This window comes from Coturnix japonica, unplaced genomic scaffold, assembly GCF_054131305.1.
Source record: "Coturnix japonica strain WE unplaced genomic scaffold, WE-NBRP24 Scf043, whole genome shotgun sequence".
Classification (NCBI taxonomy): Eukaryota; Metazoa; Chordata; class Aves; order Galliformes; family Phasianidae; genus Coturnix; species Coturnix japonica.
The window spans coordinates 910,370-929,936 of record NW_028188946.1 but is presented as its reverse complement, the minus strand read 5'-3'; the positions used below and the strand labels follow the sequence as shown (position 1 = coordinate 929,936).

The window sequence follows — 19,567 nt, the reverse complement described above, 5'->3', positions numbered from 1 at the left end:
CTTGAGGTGATCTCACTGCCAGGTACGTGCCATGTTTTGTCCCCCTTCATGGTTTTACCGCAGGGTATGCGAGGGTAGTTCTGAAGAAGTCTCCCCATACTGTGCTGTGTGAATAGAGAAAACAGAAGTGTTTCTGCTCTGTTCCAGCTCTTCACACTTGCTGTGATGGGTGTTGCGTGCAGTGGGATCAGCCACGAGCCTGAGGTGGCGGCGACGGAGGTACAGTATGAAGCTCTGGCTGGTCTTTGTTCCCTGTATTGAGCCAGCAGAGGGAGCTGCAGATGTACTCTCCTGCAGGAAAGAATGGGCCAAAAAGGGCCTGGCCACCTGTCTGCACCAGTGCCATTGCTGATTAGTCTGGGTAGAGAGAGATGCATCTTTGCATGGCCTGGCAATGCACGCCAGGAAGAGAAACAACTGTGATGAGACGTGCAGCTCCTTCTGAAGTGCTCCTGACAAGGACGGAGCACATTTGCTGCAGCTTTTTCTGCAGATGTGCTCCTCACCTTGAAATCCTCCTGGTTTGTCCTCAGCTCCTGACCACAGCTTGTGCTCTGTTTTGCAGGCTGATAACATGCGGAAGCCGCAGCTGGAGCGTGTGGTGTCATCTCTTAACGTTCCAGCGATTGCAGCAGCCCATGTTATTAAGAGTCACATCGCCCAGGGGCCGGATGAGCTCTCCCTGGAGGTAAGCAGTTCCAGGCGTTCCTTGTTGTCATGCACGGGAGAGTAGTGTTGGGTGTGAACGCCTCAGGAATACTCTCAAGACTCCTTCAAAATGTCTCCCTTGCTGTCAAGCTTGAGGATATTCTGCAGCAAAGAATTAGGCAGTTATTTGAGCTGTGCTTTCCTGCCAGCTGTGCTGAAGCTGGGATTGATGTTTCAATCTCTTGCAGGTTGGAGACTTGGTGTGCATAGTTGCTATGCCACCAAAGGAACTGAGCCCCTGGTGGAGAGGCAAGCGTGGCTTTGAGGTAGACACACGTTTCTGACTAGAGAGCACAACTTGAGTAGAGTCGGGAATCTCAGGTTGGAGCTGCTCTGCCTGCACAGGACGGCTTCTAGACACAAGCAGTTGCTGTGTGTCGGTGTCAGAGGACCTTCCCTTTGGTGCTGAGCTTGGGCTAATGCCCACCTGTCTTTTTGTTCTTGTTCCAGGTTGGGTTTTTCCCTGGTGAGTGCGTGGAACTCATCAGCGGAAAAGTTCCCGAGTCCCTCGTCAATTCCTTGCCAAAGCCAGGTACGTATTTTACATTTGACAATGCGGATTAATAAAATGGGGACAGAGCTTGGCTTTCAGGGGTTTTGTTAATGCCCGAGATGAGCAAGCTTAGCAAGAGGACTGCATTAAGCAGAACACACGGAGATCTGGCCCAATCCCTCTGTGTTTATTCTTGTACATGGGGATATCACATAATCCTCCTTGAATGGCTTGGGATTGGAAGGGGCCTAAAGGATCCTCAGGCTCCAAGACCCCTGCCTCAGTCTGGGTCGCCAGCCTGTGCATTTAGCTGGAGATGAGAGCAGGCTGTCCAGGGCCCCTTCTGACCTGGCCTTGGGCAGTTGCAGGGATGGGGAAAACAGTTCTTGCGTGTCCTTGTTGGGAATGTTCTTCCTGTTGTTACGTGCTCGGTTGAATGTGTTATGATCGGCCTCGTCCAACTGATCCAAGCCTGAAATGAACCGTTTTTTTTGTTTTGTTGTGCAGTACTGAAGAAACAGGGCAAGCTCAGTACCTTCCTTCGTTCCTTGGTGAAGGCCCACCCCAGGAGAGTGACAGAGCCGGAGCCAACGAAGGAAGGGGTGTTTGGCTGTGACCTGGGGGAGCACCTTCTCCGCTCTGGCCGTGATGGTAAGGAACAACCCATTCCTGAGATCTTTCTCCGTTGGGCATCTAAAGGTGAAAGGGAGATCATATCCAGCAATTGTTTCAGCCTGAAAACGTAGGAAGCCTTCTAGCCACAGAGAGCATCCTGCATCCTTTCCCTTGCTCTTCTGGATGTGAGATTGGATTCTTCCATTCCCCAGGGAGCTGTGATGGGACTTGCAGTGTCTGTGGCTTTGCCAGAATTACTTTCTCCAGGCTGTTGATAGGTCGTGGCATTTCTGGAAAGCCAAGAACACGTCTCTGTGCACTATCCTCACAGCTGTCTTTGCCAGCTTTCTCCTCTAAGGAGGAAGCAAGCGGTAGCCCGGCTGGGCTTAGAGGATGGGATGTGAGAAGAGCATGGCCTGAACCAGGACTTAAGTAAGAAGCTGAGCTAACCGCTGGCTCTTGTTCTGTAGTGCCACAGGTCCTCCAGAGCTGCACTCAATTCATTGAGGAACATGGTGTGGTGCGGGGGATATACCGCCTGTCCGGTGTGGCGTCCAGGATCCAGCAACTACGGTAAGAGTGCTGCGACTGACACAGCTGTCAGCAGGGGCCCGTGCCATGCTGCAGGCGTTCAGAGGAACCTCTTCCTTTTCTTGACTGTATGTGTGTCTTTGGCTTGTTTTCCTCTTTCTCAAAGCCCTCTGCCCAATTCTGTGTCCTTCTCTGCAGCCATGAATTCGATACGGAGCAGGTTCCCGAGCTCAGCGTCCGAGAACTTCACAGCGTGAGCTCCCTGTGCAAGTTGTACTTCAGGGAGCTCCCGAACCCTCTCCTGACCGACCAACTGTATGACAAGTTCTTGGTAAGCTCAGGGCAAAAGCTCTTGGAAATGACACATACCTGTTCCCTGGGCATCCTGGCTAGTGGTTGCAGCAGTGCCCCAGCTCTGAGGTCTTCTTTCTGTTAGCCCCATGAGGCATGTCTTTGCCACATCCTGCCTCTCACTGATGCCACTTGTGGTGGTGCCAGGAGGTGCTTATTTAAGCTATTCACAATGCTTGTGTGAATTCCCTTTCCTTTGCTGTTCCCCAGCTATTGGTAGAACGGGGTTAATAGCAAAGTGGACTTGGAGAGGAATGCCTGCTGCGAGGAGCTGTGCTGTGCAATCAGGCAGTAAAGCCCCCAGAGCTTGCACTGCTTGGCCTTAATGACACAGGCTGCGTGCCACTGTGTTCCCCTGATGCCTCTTGGAAGGCATCGAGTCTGCCTCGTGCTGACCACCAGCGCGCTGTCCCCATGGTTCCCAAACCTGTGGCAGCTCTCCAGCCTGACTGGTGTCTGACTCCCTTCCTGCCTTTTTCCAGGACGCTGCTGGTGCTGCAACAGAGGAGGAGCGGGTGTTCAGAATGAAGGACGCCATCCAGCAGCTGCCCGCTCCTCACTACAGGTCAGTGCTGCGCTCGGTCTGCTGAGCTCAGCCCTGCTGCCTTTCAGAGGGCGATGATGAGATTCCAGGTGTTGCCTCACACCTGCAACATCATGCCTGTGCACACTGAAGTGGCTGAAGGCTGCATCGGGTCAATTGATTGGATCAGTTCCCTGGCACGGAGGCACAGTTGGTGCAGCTGATGGCTGCGGATGTACTGCTCTGGGGCTTGGTGCTGCAGCGTGTTGGTATTGGGAACGTTTTATCTACTTTGTATTCAGGGACAGTAGCAATGGCAACAACTAGGATGAAGTAAGGTTTGTTTTGTGCATTGCAGCACAGCGTGCTTCTTGGTACTGAACATCGGCCCATCTTCTTTTCCAGAACACTAGAGTACCTAATGAGACATTTGGCATCTCTAGCTGGGAACTGCTCGATCACCAACATGGACGCTCAGAATTTAGCAATAGTGTGGGCTCCAAACCTCTTAAGGTAAACTTCTTTTTCTGTTTAAGCACAATGCTTAGTTCTGCTCTCCAGAAAGAAAGCAATCCTCTCTTCTTCTTCATCTAATGTGCTCTTCTCCTGTAAAAGCTGTCAGAAGTGGCTGGCAGCAGAGGAGGAGCCTGGACTGTGCTCTCCCCCAACCCCAGGGGCACAATTTCTAGATGACAGTTTCTGCTCTCTTGTTTAGCTGTGACTCCTGTGTCCTTGGTCATCCAGGAGAATTACGTCAGTGGCATTGCTGATTGCCCACTGCGGATGTCTCCAGAGCCCAGTTTGACTGCTTTGGGCTGCAAAGATTCAGACCTGGGGAAACGGTCTTGCAGGAATGACTTGTAAAATCTGCCTTTTCTTCAGATCCCAGCAGAGCCACTCTGCTTACACCAGCGAAGGAGCTGCCTGCTTGGAAGTGCAGACACAGTCGGCGGTTGTGGAATTTCTCATTAGCCACACAGACATCCTCTTTGGCTCCAGATCCACGTCAGCCTTGGGAGAGGGAGCAGGTGAGCATCTTCCCCCATTAGTTTGATCTTAATCGAATCCAGGCCTTCTCCAAGATCTTTCAAATACGCTTTGACTCTCAACGGGACAGGAAGCTTCTGGGCTTAGATGAGAATATGGCATCCTGTTGCTGGATGCTGAGAATGTCCATGGCTGGACTTTACATGGAGAAAACCATCCCTGCCATTATGATGTTTTGAATGGGGGTGAAGCAAGATTGAAATGTGGCAGCGAACCTTTCTGAGTTCCCAGACCCATTTTCTGGGGTTGCTTTTTTTTTTTTTGCCTGTTTCAATACAGTGAGCAGCTCTTAATTATGGCTGTGTCCTTTGCCATGAGCATACCTCTGAGCACACGGTTACTTTGAGCTCCTCTTCTTCCAGTGGCTTGGATAAGCAAGTCTGAGAGAAATGCAGAACTGGGATGGCTGTGCTGCTGCTTTCTGATCTTCCCTCTTACCTGTGGTTTTCCCTTGCAGGGCAGAGTACTCCCTCTGGGCACAAGTCTGTGTGGGAGCCTCCTCCTGCCACAAAGCTGCTAACACTGCAGGAGGCACAGGCTCTGAGGAGAGGCCAGAGCAGCGTTCACGATGTGACACAGAGCAGTGACATTGAAGTGGAGGAAGGCCCCGCAGCTGAATCAGGGAGATTCCACACGGTTATTGATTTTCCATCTGAAAGGTAAAGAGGACTTCCCTTTCTAGCCCCTATCATCATTGGTCAGGTGGGCTTTATTAGTTTACTTTTTGTCCATTATATCTCCGAGGATTCAATTAACACACAGTTGCCCGACAGGCTCAGTGGAGCCACACAAGGGTGCCTTTCCTTCCTGGTTGGGCAGGCAGTCACGTGGAAGGGGCAAATGTTGGCAAGAGCTCGGTGCAGCTCTTCCCTCACCCTGCACCACGACTGACAGCGTGCTCTGTTTTCTCTCTCCAGACCAAGTGTGCCCAGCAAGAGAAAGGAGTCAGCAGCTGGCAGTTGGCGTTCCTGTTTCTGCCTGGGCAAACCATCGCCTGAATGCCAACTGCAGAGCAGTGCCAGAGAGCCTTCAGAAGCTGAAGTTGTGGTCCTGGCAGGTAAGCATGCAAATCCAGCTTTCAAAACACTGCTGTCAGCAGCACAGGTAGAATTCAAGCTTTCAGTGGGCTTGTACCTCCTTCTGGCATTCAAGCCCATGCCCGACATTCTCAGTTGATCCCTTTCCCAAGTGAGTCTCTGGTGAACACAAGTGCTGGACCTGCACGACTGTTGGGGTACTAAGTTGTCTTTGTAAGGATTTATGAGTGCATACAGTAGTTTTGAGTAGATGGAGTGTTCCGGAATAGCTGAGTTAGGCCTGTAGGTTAAGAGTTAGTGGGCAGGGGGCTTAGGTAGGTGTGTGTATAGGTTCTCTCGCGTGCATTGGGATTTGCATAGTGGGTGTACATTTCTGTGCAGGATTTATGATGGTATATAAGGAGTGTGATGCAGAAATAAATTGAGAGAAGACTTCATAGCATCCATGTTTATGTCTCTCTCCCCCGGATGGTAGAAGTCCCGGGATAAGTCGGGTTAATTGGCGGTTACGTCACAAGACAGTGACACTGTTGCTAGAAGCCTATTTGCTTCTGGCCACCACCACTACATAGCCAAATGGCAAGAACATCTTTCATGATTCATCTTGCGAATGTTTGACACTAACCACTGTATATCTATACCTTCCTAGGTGAACTGAGCCCTTGTGTACCCCAAAGAAGCAGGGCAAGTGAGGATGGAGCATCATGTGCTTCCATCAATGGACAGCTTTTAAGAAGCACAAGTTGCAGCAGTTCGGAAGACAGCCTTCTACATGACAGCAGTGCCGGAGAGAAGGAGGTCATCGTTGTTCAAGCCCTCATTCATACCATCCCTGCTGAAGGGGCTGACCTGAGCCTGCCAGACACCACAGTCACCAGCCAGGACTGTGGCCTAGTGCCTTTGCAATGCAGCCCAGTCCAAGCACAGCCTGAGTGCCCCGACAGCGACACCTCTGAACAGGACCAGGTCAGCATTACTGAGGAGCAGCCGAGCCTCTTGGAGGGGGACTTGGAATCAGGCCTCCAGTCCCAGGCACCAGGCAGCAGCATGAGCTCTGAGCCACTCTCTCCTTAACATCAGTAGATGAGTCCCATCTTTAGCCTGGACATCTCATGCTTTCCTTTCTCCTACTGAATAAAGGCACGCTCGTGCTCAGTCAATGCCTTGACTGCATTCCGAGTTTTCATTCTCAGGGAATGATTGGGATGAATGCAAGAAACAGCAAGCCAGTTCAGCTTGCAGTGCTCTGGCTGTGGGATGCCTGCAGTGAGAGCCCTGCTACCGTTTTGTAGGGGAGCAAATAATCTCTAGCATCCTGGATGCTGCTCTTGATAACCCCAAGCTTCCTGGCTGTGGCTTTGTGATGCTTTTCAGAGCCTTTTGATGCTCTTTGACGCCGTGGCTGCTCCTTAGCACCTCTGTCCTCCCGCCGTGTCCATTCCTGGCTCCCACCTGTGAGCTGTCCCTGCAGATCATCTCCAGCCCTGCCATCATCGCGCTGCGGCATGATGAGCTCACCCTGACCAACATCAGGCAGTGCTGCCTGCCTCTCACACTCTCTAGACCAAGTGTAACTACACTGTCGTGGAGACAAATGCTTGTCCATGCTGTCAGTGCAGCCCTGAGGAGTGGTGTGGGCATGGCATGGTGGTGAGAAGAGATTTCCCTTCCGATGGGAACGTGCCTGAGGAATGTTCACATGTTGGTGTGTAACTGCTGCATGCCCTGCCCCACGTGCTTCTGAATGGGCAGCTCAGCTTTTGTGTCACTCAGACACCTGTGGCAGAGGTCAGACTCTGCAGGTGTGGGAAATCATCCCATCACTTAGTGCCTTACAAGGAGTTGAAAAGCTTTTCTTGCTCAAGTCCTACTTCCAAGCTTAACCACCTACAGTGAAGTAGATGTCATTTATCTTGTGTCCTTCAACTCCATGTCCATCTTTTCCTAAAAGCAAAAGAATTTGGAGGTAACCAGCTACAGTTAAATGAGTGATTTCAGTGCCTATTTCTTCTCGTTCTTGGAACCAGTTGATTTTATGACCTTGCCCGAGTCGAGAGTCTAAATTGCATGTCAGAAGAAAGCTGGGAAAGTGGTTATTGCTCATTCTTTTTCATTTGCTGGTTCTTTCTTTAGGGTTCCTTTCCAAAAGGAGATTTTGGGGATTGAGGCAATTGAAGAAAGAACAGAACCAGCTCTTGCCAAGAGTGCAGGAAGTCCCTGTGGAGAGAACCAAAGAACTTGGGCTTCATCTGGGATGCTCCCCACCATGTCTCAGGAGGGAAACAATCACTGTTCCACTTTCAGGTCTCTGTGTGGAAAGGTATGGCTGGGTTTCTTTTGCTTGGTTTTTCTTCCTTTTTCTCACTTTTAAGGGGAAGGGGTGGAGCAAGGGGAGACCCACTGGTCTTTTATTACCTCAGTAACTGGATGGATTCTGCATTCACTGTGCAAAACCTAGGCTAGTAGCATGGGCATGTTTCAGGTTGGACTCTATTTTCCTGCTTGGTTTCCTTTTGGCTACAGGGGGACAGCTGTCTAAAGGTGTGTTTGTTTGAAAACAAACCCAATCTACAAAACCATGTTTCATTGCTTCAGGTGGTTCAGTGTGCTCTTGCAGCGTAGATGCGTTTGCTGTAGAATCTGAATGGTTTCTGTTCCTAGGGGAGGACTTGGAGGAGGTAGTGAGAAGAGAATTCAGTGCCTTAGGTGTATCTTTTAGTGGGAAAGGTTGGCATTAGGTGCCAAAAGTTTGTTCTCCCCAGGTGCAAAAGGACAGTGAGGCTCAGACTCCTTAACCTGCTAGAGCAGGGTGGTAGCAGAGTGTGCACTACCCTCCTGCAAGCTGTGCTTGGTTATGGTCTGCCAGGTCTCTGCTGCCCTGGATCTTCAGAAAAGTTTGTTCTAGCTGCTGGGAGTAGTGAAGGGTGGGCTAGAAGTGGTGGCCAAGAGCTAAGGCTCTGTACAATAATTTCAGATGGATTTAACACGGTATCCAAAGACAGTGTTTCCCTCAGAATAATCCCAGCACTATGCAGGTGTCTCAACTGAGCCCCCTGAGTTGATATGAGCCATAGAAAAGCTAACTGTGCCCAGTGATTATAGCTTATGCAGGTGTTGTGAATATGCTCCCAGAAAATTCCTTTAGTTAATTAATAATGTCCCAGCACTCTGATATTCCATCTCTGGCGCAATCTGGAACCTCTCTGCATATCTTGGTTGCCCATTCCCACCCGTGTTTCTTCCTTTCCCTCTTTAGAAGCAGGGCGATGCTGTTCCATATTTGTGAGCAGCAGCCAGCAGGCTGCAAGAGATCCAACTGCGCCCTTCAGCACACAGAGGGATGTGATGGGGATGGACCGTCCTTATGCTGAAGGGAGAAAAGGCTGTTGATGTAGTCAGAGGCTATTGATGTTGTCTACCTAGACTTCAGCAAAGCCTTTGACACTGTCTCTCACAGTATTCTCCTGCAGAACCTGGCAGCCTGTGGCTTGGGCAGGTGCACTCTTGGCTGGGTAAGGAGCTGGCTGGAGGGCTGGGCCCAGAGAGTGGTGGTGAATGGAACTAAATCCAACTAGCAGCTGATCACAAGTGGTGTTCCCCAGGGTTGGTGCTGGGGCCTGTCCTCCTTCTGTATCTTTATTGATGACTGGATGAAGGCATTGAGTGCACCCTTTTGTTTGCAGATGACACCAAGTTGGCTGGAAGTGTGGACCTGCCTGGGGATAGCAAGGCCCTACAGAGGGATCTGGACAGGTGGGATAGCTGGAATGGGCTGCCCAGGGAGGTGGTGGAGTCATCGGCCCTGGAGGTGTTCAAGGAATTTTTGGATGTTGTGTTGAGGGACGTGGTTTAGTGAGAACTCTTGTTGATGGATGGATGGTTGGACTGGATGATCTTATCGGTCTTTTCCAACCCTGGTGACTCTGTGATTCTGTCATCCTCTGTCATGAAGAATGAAAGAATGGATTCTGAATGTTAGTTCTGAGCAGGTGCAGTGCTGTGTCAGGATTCATTTGGGGGTGCGGGAAGGAGCAGTGAAAAGTGATGTATTAGTTTGTGTTTTGGCTGTCAAAGTGGTATTATATTTTTGGGAGGGGAAATATGGGCTAAGATGGAAAACAGGAGGGAGAAGGATAATACCTGCATAGTGGGCTGAGCTTTGGTGACTGCAGCCATTTGCAGTAGACGTTTTGCTGTTTTGCGCAGTGGGGTTCAGAATGGGAGCTGATGATGAATGGCAGCAGCTGGAGGGACAGACTTCCCCATCCCTGCAGGCATTCAAGGTGGTTGCAGTGTCTAATGTTGAAAAAGCATCGCTATGCAACTAGAGAAATAACTGAGCAAACAGGAGGGAAGGAGAGGAAAGAACTGCAGTGCTGTACCAGAAGCCATTGTGGAAGCATTAGAGAGGGGAAGAGGAGATAGCAGCAGTGTGATACGAGTCTGTGTGTATAAATGGTGGTGCTTACAGCTGAGTGAATTCCTCTGAGAGGAAAACATGTTTCTCAGCTTTTGCAGCAGATTGCATTTTGTTTGCTGCTGCACCTTTGCTCTGCATAATGCAGAGATGTCACGGAGACTGGGATTAATTTGCTGCCATCTGAGGAATGAGTAATGCTTCTTGTGTGTTGCAGTTTAAGCATCAGTTTCTGTTTTGGCTGTAGAACAGTGTCTTTTGGTTTTTTGGGGGGTGGACACGGGCTAACAGAACAATACTGCTACTGGTGTCTGTGAAATCAAAACACAATCTATTCTTGTAGGCACAGAGCCTGCAAGACCATTGAACTGAGATGGGCAAGGTAGGAAACAGAAGGCCTCTGCAGTTAAGAACCTCTTGTAAGTTGTGGTGTAGGTTCCTGCTTCTGAATAGGGCTGCATGAAGGGGGTCTATTTAGCCTTGAGAAAAGAAGACTGAGAGGGGACCTGATCCAGGTCTATAAATATCTGAGGTGTGGGGGGCAAAGTGGTGAGGCCAGGCTCTTTTTAGTAGTGTGTGGAGACAGGACAAGGGGAAATGGCCAGAAACGGGAGCATAGGAAGTTCCACACGAAAGTGAGCAAGAACTTCTTTAAGGTGAGGGTGATGGAGCACTGGAACAGGCTGCCCAGGGGGGTTGTGGACTCTCCTTCTCTGGAGATATTCAAGACCCGCCTGGACACTTACCTGTGTGACCTGGTGTAGGGAATCTGCTTTGGCAAGGGGGTTGGACTTGATGATATCTGGAGGTCCCTTCCAGCCCCTATGATTCTGTGATTCTGTGATTAATCTCTGGGATTTACCATTACCATTCCTGTCCTGATTTGAAATGTAAAGCCAAAACTCACCCAAGATCCTAGGATCCAACCGCAAACACTCCAGATCAGATTTCCTAGTATTGTGGCCCATTTTGCAGCCTGAAGGTAGTGTTAGACTCTCTTCAAACCTTGTTGCTTCTCCCTTCTTAATTATAACAGAGAGGTGCTGAGCCAAACGGTGAGATATACTTGAAAGCAGTGAAAGTAGTCCATTCTGAGGAAGCTTGTCTCCAACCTGGAGGGCTTCCTGGAAGAGCAGGTCCCAGCTCAGGGCAAAGATGTTTCCTTGCAGTTGACATCCACTCTTCCTCCAAGAGCCTGGCTGGAAGTGATGCACAGAATCAAACTATAACCACAGAGTAGTCATAAAGTAAGTATATTTACTCAGTGCTGCTCACACAAAAGATGAAGTGGGAATATTCCCACCTAGCCTGCATACCAGCTGTCAAGAAAGGAACATACTTAAAGAACAAGTGGCTTACATATGCATTACACATCCAAGAAAAGGTTGGATTATTACAATGAGTCCCCAGAATGATTGACATTTTTCCTGCCCCAAGTCTCAGTTTTTTTGTGCATGTGTGGTATCCCTCTGTGGTCATCTGGGGGTCTTTTTGATGAAAACCACAGACTGGCTGCATCCTGCTGACACCAGGCTGAGTGGTGCGGATGACACAACGGAAGGAAGGGATGCCATTCAGAGGGACCTCAAAAGAGAGGACCCTCTCAAGCAGTTCCCTGTCCTTCTTGGACTGAGGGGCCCAGAACTGAACACAATAATCCAGATGCTCTTACACGAGGTCAGAGTGGAGTTGGAGGAGAACCTCTCTCACCCTGCTAACAACAGCCCTTCCAATACACCCCAGGATGCCATTGGCACAAGGTTGATGGTCCTCCTGTTGTCCACCAGGGGCCCCATACCCCTTTCCCCCGTGCTGCTCTCCAACTTATCCTGGCACCTGGTGTTGTTCTTGCCCAGCTGCAAAGCCCTACACTTGCCCATGTCCTGTTTCATTCAGTTACACCCCACCCAACTCTCCAGCCTGTCCAGGTCTTGCTGGATGGCAGAACAGCCTTCTGGCATGTCAGCCAGTCCTCCAAGTTTTGTGTCATCAGCAAGCTTGCTGACAGTGCACTCTATTCCCTCATCCAAGTAGCTGATGAATATATGGAATAATACTGGTCTTAGTACTGACTCTTGAGGGACTCCAATAGGTACAGGCCTCCAACCAGACTCTGTCTCACTGACCACAACTGTCTGGCTTCTTTCCTTCAGCCAGTTCACAGCCCACCTCCCCCAAGAGCCCCTCCCCCACAGAACCACAGTTGCTGTACAAGACTTTGGCCTGTTTCATTACTTTCTCAGACTGCATCACAGCATTAGCATCCCAAACTTCTGCTCATGACATACTTCTATTCTGCTTGTGCCCAAGCATCTGCATCTTAAAATGGTTCATGGAAGTACAAGTGGAAAATAAATGCACCTGTAGAGCCAGATTTCTGACAGTGGTGGTCAGGAGCGATTCAGCGTACATGTAAGAGGAAAAATGATTATTGTTTTTTTTAACCCTTGAAGGTTAATTTTTAAGGCTGTGTGGAAATAAATAGTCTTATTTCACAAAAGGCCAGTGTAATACTTAGCTGCTACCTGTACTGGTTCATACTGAGTGCACTCCCAATCTTTCATTCAGAGATTTGGGGACTTGGACTACCAAGCAAAAGGGGAGAAAGTATAAATGTCAGCTTTGGGTTCACATTTCAGAACAGGCCTGGAAAGGAAACTGACAGTCCCAGGGGTAAGACGTCCAGCAATATGCAAAGAGAACAGCCACAGGAAAGAACAAACCAAAAGCAGAAACCAAATCAGTGCATCAAATCCAGATGCCTGTGTTGGTACCTCTCCTTTGGTGTCTTATCAACCTCTGTCTTGTTCCCCGGACATTCAGCCAGGCTGCGCTTCAGTGGAAGGCTGCTTGTATCAGTGGCAGACAGAGAGGAGACAATACAGCAAGAGCATTGCTTTAGAGGAAGATTTAGCACAGTCAACTATAAACTTCAAATTATTGAGCCTATTTTCATAAGTTGTTCTCAAAATTCATTCTATACTTTCAGAAAAAGGACTCAAGAAACTTATTATTCCAGAGGGCAGTTTGCCATGAAAGGAAAGGATCTGGGGGCATATTCACTAGGTCTGCACAAGCAATAACCACTGGGCTCATTTTGCTTTCTCATCACGCATTTGGAGAAGACAGGCATTGTTGGACACCATTGCAGGGGAGTTAGACTAATGGACCTCCTCATAAAATACAAGGATTATTCAGAGGGAAACAATCACAGAATCACAGAATGGCCTGGGTTGTAAGGGACCCTTTCAAACAGTTGACTCTCCTCCTGTTTACAGGCTCCTTTTAGGTACTGAAAGGAAAAAAAATGCTTGAGTAAATACTGGCATCTAATTCTTAAGGAGGAATATGGCTTAACACATAACTTTTCCTACAGCAAATCCTAATAGCTAGCTGAAGCTGTTTCCCTATTAATGTATTGGCCACAATAATAATAATAATAATAATAAAAAAATAAATAATAATAATAAATCATATATAAGCCAAACTGCCCTTCTGTTTCTGCTAGATTTACTCCAATAGGTAACAAGGAGTTTCAGAGTCAGGCCTCACAATCCAGATAGGAACAGAAACGGCTCTGAGAACCTCAGCAGCTCTTGTGACTTCGCAGCATTTCATCACCATGGACACGCACAGCTTACAAACACAACTGGGCAGAGATCACAGTCTGACTGCAAGCAAATGCTGTCCAGCAAGCCAGGAACAGCCAGAAGGGTCTACATGGGAACGCTGTGAAGATCACAACAGCAGGAAAGGTTGGTGTTTGGGGTTTTTTATGAAGACATTTTGTATAATACCAACTTTAGCAAGGTCTGTGTTTTTCAATGCAGATTTAGTCACTTCTCTAACATTCGTGGAGCTCTGCAATTTTCTTTCCCATAAAACCACATAATCAGTGTTAACTCAGTTCTGCTGTTTGCCAGTGTAACAACACCCATCCAGCTCTTTGGAAACTGTTCCCCAAAACACAACCACAGGGATTTCAGCACTGATTCTTAGGTCTATACCTTCTCTATTCTAAACCTATATTCCTATACCTTCTCGACTTCTAAAACAGCTGCCACGTTCCCAGCTTGGACCCTATTGTGCTGTTACTATGACTAGACATTTTTAATATATATATTTATTCTATTTTGTTCACCTATCTGCTCAAATTTTGCATACTTTAGAAGGGCCTAGTGGATCCATCAGGATTCAGTAAGGTTCACTTACAAATGTTCTTTAAAAACATTAGACTGATCAGACCTCTCTGGCTCCAGATCCTTGACTGCACTGTTCCTCCTTGGAATGATTGAGAAATTCAGCATGCACCATGCAATTCAATCCTTTATTTTCTGATTGCCTGTAAGAATCTTTAATCTATTTTTCTTGTTTCAGTATCTGTTGTGAAATTAACTGTCTCGTACAGCGCAGGTAGCTCAGCAGTTTTAATACATAATGCTGAATGTTAAAAACCTCTGATAAAATGTCTGCTTAAAAATAGCAAATGTGGGCATAGTGGTCACAGCCTGAATACACATTCAAATAACCATATTTCCATTTACTGTTATCTCAAGAATTCCCTCCCTCATTGACATCACCTATGAAGTACTTTGCTTCAGTTATTGGATACATACAGAACACATGTTTTTAAAAGATTCAGATTATCCCATCATCTTTATTTGGCTCTCAAAATTTACAAGACATGTCTTCTTATTTCTCAGCTCTAGGATTAACTCAGCTACATTCACCAGCGTGAAACTGCATCACACAAACAAGAAGACCAACAAAAACATTATTCTGAAACTAAAGAAAAAAGGATGCATTTCAGACACCTGCAGCTTCTGTATTGTCACTGTGCCTCAATACTCCTTATTCATGTTTTGCCCTCTGGAAACAAATCCTGTGCTCTAAAGGTGCATCTTGTTGTGGACACTATTACTAGCATCTTGGTTAAGTCTTCCTGGTATTCTCACTTACAAACATCTCCTCACTCTAGGCTGAAATCTGAGATGTTCTCTTTCTGTGAAAACTTGGGTGCATCTAAGAATAAGAAGCCCAGAGGTTTTCTGCTCACATACATGGCACCCCACATACATGGCACCCATTCCAGAGCTGCCTCTCCCTCCCCTCAGCCTGCAGCCTATCTCATTGGCTAAAGCTATCTCCCCAAGTCTTCTGCATTTCCTTTACATTACCCTCATGATTTCAAGGAATCACAAAGTGGTTGAGGTTGGAAGGGACTCCTTTAGCATCTCTTTATCAGATCAGGAAGCTCCCTAAAACTGGCACCTGCTCAGCTCTGGTGAGGCTGTACTTGGAGAACTAGGCTCAGTTATGGGCTCCTAAGTACTCTATATATGGACGTACTAGTGACAGTCCAACAAAGGGCCAGGAAGGTGATGACAGAACTGATAACAGTCCTGGTAACAGGGGACCTTGAGAAGGCAGAAATACTGAACGCCTTCTTTGCTTGTCTTTACTACAAAGACTGCTCCTTGGGACTTCCAAACCTTGGAGGTAAGAGAGAGTCTGGGGAACAGAAGGCTTCCCTAGGAATGAGGAGATGGTCAGAGAACATCTAGCCAAAATCAATACACACACATCCATGGGCCTCAATGGGATGTACTCATGTGTGTTGATGGAGCTGGAAGAGGTAATTGCTGAACTGCTCTCTATCATCTCTGAAAGGTTCTGGTGACTGGGAGAGGTTCCTGAAGCCTGGAGGACAAACAGTGTCCCTCCAGTCTTCAAAAAGGGCATGAAGGAGGGTCTGGGAAACTCCAGGACAGTCAGCCTCACCTCTGTCCCTGGAAAGGTGATGGATGGAACAGTTTGTTCTGGAAGCCATGTCCAAGCAACTGGAAGAGAAGAAGGTTATCAGGTGTAGTCAACATGGATTTACCAAGGGGAAATCATGCTTGATCAACCTGGTAGCCTTCAGTGATATAATCACTGGCTGGGTAGATGGAGGGAGAGCAACAGATACTGTGTAACTTGACTTCAACAAGGCATCTCCCACAACATCCTTGTTATGAAACTTAGAAAGTGCAGGACAGACGAGAGGATGGTGAGGTGGACTGAAAACCAGCTGGCTGGCAACACTCAGAGTGTGGTCATCAGCAGAGCAGTCTGGTTGGATGCCTGTAACCAGCAGTGTTATTTACTGTGAGAGTGGTGAGGTGCTGGAACAGCTGCCCAGAGAGGCTGTGGAAGCCCCGTCCATCCCTGGAGGTGTTCAAGGCCAGGTTGGATGGGGCCCTGGGCAGCCTGGGCTGGTATTAAATGGGGAGGTTGGTGGCCCTGCCTGTGGCAGGGAGGTTGGAGCTTCATGATCCTTGGGGTCCCTTCCAACCCAAATCATTCCATGATTCTGTGATTCAGTGTTTCCCAGGGTTCAGTGCTTGTTCAACAGCAACCTGGATGAAGGGACAGATTCCACCCTCAGCAAGTTACCTGATGATATAAAGCCAGGAAAAGTGGCTGACACACCACTTGAAATCAAAAGGACATAAAATGGATTGACTGGGGAGAAAATGTCATGTTCATGCGAGCGATACAAATGCTTAATGAAAATTTATCATCTTTCATTCCATTGCAGTTTGACAAGGATTGATATCCCACTGTGAAATATGGCATCCAAGGCAAAACAGGGTAAACAAGACAGCGCTGGTGCTGGGAAAAATAAGGAAGAACCAGGAATAAAAGATGGAGATACATCCATGGAAACACCTGTCAGAGAGAGGACTTTATACCTGCAGGAAGAAAACAGGATTCTTACGGAACATTTGAACACATACATGGGACAAGTGGAGCGTTTTCTACGGGAGAATAAATTCCTCGAAGAGGAAGCCAAACAGAATCGGAAAGAGAGCAACATTTATCTCTCCTACTTAACAAAGCACAGCCAGAAGTGTCAGAATCTGATAATAACATTAAACGAGCAGAATGAAACCGATCTGTCTCGGGTGCAGAAGGAGAAAGAGGAACTAATCTCACTATATGCAGAAAAAGAAAAGGAGGTAAGAGACGTTCTGATGGAAGTGGAGACAAAGTATTCTCTTATGAACACTGAGGTTGAAGACTTGCAGCCTTTCAAAGACATGCAGTTGGAACAGACGAAAAAGATTAAAGAGCTGGAGAAGGAACTGTTGGTAACAAAGATTCATCATGCAGAAGAAATGCACAAAATCAAGAGAAGGTTTCTGCAGGCCAAGGCTGATTGTGAGGAGAACTCTCGTCAGAAAATCCTGGCTCTCACTAAGAGGGCAGAAGAAGCAGCACTACAGTCCCTAATTGAGCATATCAAACAAGTAAAAGCTGAGAACCGGCATCTGCGCCAGGAACTGCTCAGGCTCATCCAATGCTCCAAACTCCTTAAAGAAATCCAGGTTGAACTGAGAGACCAGCACCAGCAGCTCCTTCGAGAGAAGCACTGCACTCAGGACATGGCACACGCACGGCACAGGTTGCACCAGCAGGAGGCACATAGGTCAAACCAGGACACCTGCAGCTCTCATAGCCCTTTCAAACGTGGATATTAGCCTAAAGAAACACTTCTCTGTTCCTCTCCAATGATGCTGTGTCACCAGACCTTGCTGGACATCAATGACTGTTACAACCAGTTACAACCAGTTACAACAGACTGTTACAACCAGTTAGGTAACAGAAGGCTCAGAAGTAATCAGGGTAGCTGAGTGCTGTGTGTGTGGATGAAAGGAGTCACTGACATAGCTCACACTGCAAACTGTATTTATTGACACCATGCAATGAATTGTTGAAGGTGAACTTCTCCAGCAACCTTCATTTCCAAAATCTCATACACAGCAAAGACTTAATTAATTCTACCTTCTCCTAGACTCCAAAGGAGAGAAAATAAATAAACAAGCAACCAAACCCTTAAACCCTCTGAGCATCTTTGTGGCCTCCTCTGGATCCTCCCCAACAGCTCCCTGTCATTCTTTTATTGGGGGCCCCAGACCTGGATGCAGCACTGCAGATGGGGCCTCACCAGGGCACAGCAGAGAGGGACAATCACCTCCCTATCCCTGCTGGCCACCCTTCTTCTGATGGAGCCCAGGATACCATTTGCATTCTGAGCTACAAGGGGAACCACTACACTGATGCCTCATGTTAAGCTTTTCACCCACCAGGACTCCCAGGTCCCTCTCTGCCTGGGGTTTCTCCAGCCCAAGTGCCAAACCTTGCACTTTGCTGTGTTGAACCTCATTAGGTTCACCTGAACCCACCTTTCAGGTCTGTTGAATGCCATCCCTTCCATCCACTGTGTTAGCTGCATCACTCAGCTTGGTGTCATCAGCAAGCTTGCTGATCCCTTAATGCAAGACTTGGCATTTTTCAACTGAACTGCGTGAGGATCCTGAAGGCCAGTTTCTCCGGCCTGTCACGGTCCCACAGTGGCAGCACAACCACCTGCTGTAATAACCACTCCAGCCCATTATTCAAGTAATCAGTGTAGAAACCAAACAGAAGTCATTGCTGAACTGACTCCCAGGTAAACCCCTGCAGAGAGTGACCTCTGCTGCTCTTCCAGCCACTGATGACATCTGTTTGTTTTCAGCATCTGAGTTACCAGTCTGTGTAACCATCTTATTAATAGCAGAAATACAAGTTAATTGGGATTGAGGCTAATGAATCAGATAAATGAGCGAGTTTCTGAAAATTGAGGTTCTTACTCTGATCTCAGGGAGCAAAGGGAGTCCCGTAACTCCCAGTCAGTTTTATCTTTCCTACCAACTGGAAATAGAAACAGAACAGCAGGCCAAAAGGGCTTCTAACAAACATATTATTATGTGTTCTTAAAGTTGATACCGACTGTGTGGAAGAATACAGATCACAGCCTGAAGAGGTGAGCAGCTCCTGAGAAAGGGTTTCTATTAGCCTGGGAACACAAGTAAACTGCCTCAAGCTTTTGCATGCAGCAAGAAGAAACCTCCTTGTCACAAACTGCCCTGCAGCTGAAAATAAGGACCCCTGCTTTCTGCAGAGGACCTTGCCTATCTTGATGAATGATGCCTCATTGTCCCCCACTGTTACATATATCTACATGGCCATGTTACTAAGGGGTGTGTGGAGGTCTCGCTGGCTGGCATCTGCTGGAGGAAACCCCAATGCAGACACTACCAGGCAGCTGCCACCAGTAACCAGGACCTGACAGAGACTGTCCTGCCTGGTCAACCCTATTAAACTAATGAACGTTCACTTGTCACCCAATACCTTATTTAAGAACCCTAAAAAAACAACCAATGCAGCAGGTTCAGGTGATATCACAAAGCTTCAAAAAGCACCAACATGGAACTGTTCATCCTGTCATTGTGTTCTGCATTGTTTTAGAGGGATGGACTCGATGAGTTCCCTTCCAACCCCTACAATTCTGTGATTCTGTCTTCAGACAAATGATCTTCTGTTAATTCTTAACCAAATACACGCACTGCATTAAAAGGCCGCTAGAGGGTGACTTGGGAACGACATACACAGAAAGGTAAAGCCAAATATTACAAGCAAATGTTTGGAGATAATCTGGTCTACACTTCTATGAGCTTATCAGCATGGATGTTATGGGATCAATGGCTGCCAGAGCAGGGAGTAGGAAGGACAGAGGTGCATTACAGGCATCTATATTAACAGCTGCTAAAGGAGGGAAGGAAGCAGGGTGGGAACAAGGGGGAGGGGAACGGGGAAGGGAAAGGCAGGAGGGTCGAAAAGAAGAGGGAAAAGAAAGAAGAAAAGCACGAAGCCCCCACTGCAGCCGCCCCTCAGCCCCACAGCCCGGACCCGGACCCCAACCCACCGCTGGGCGGAAGAGCGAAGCACCAACATCCACCCCGAGCCGCAAACCGCACCGA

General features: G+C 48.0%; 1 protein-coding gene across 1 annotated transcript; it reads left to right on the top strand.

Moving 5' to 3' along the window:
- Positions 1-13,358: 13,358 nt before the first annotated feature.
- On the top strand, positions 13,359-18,384 carry CCDC166 (coiled-coil domain containing 166). The gene is made up of 2 exons (XM_015856493.3): positions 13,359-13,477; positions 16,303-18,384. The coding sequence occupies exon 2, from the start codon at positions 16,334-16,336 to the stop codon at positions 17,243-17,245; it is 912 nt and encodes a 303-aa protein (XP_015711979.2). The 5' UTR covers positions 13,359-13,477; positions 16,303-16,333; the 3' UTR covers positions 17,246-18,384.
- The last annotated feature ends 1,183 nt before the right edge of the window (positions 18,385-19,567 follow it).

Coding starts and splice junctions, on each gene's coding strand:
- CCDC166 (XM_015856493.3), top strand. CDS start 16,334: ATGGCATCCAAGGCAAAACAGGGTAAACAAGACAGCGCTGGTGCTGGG.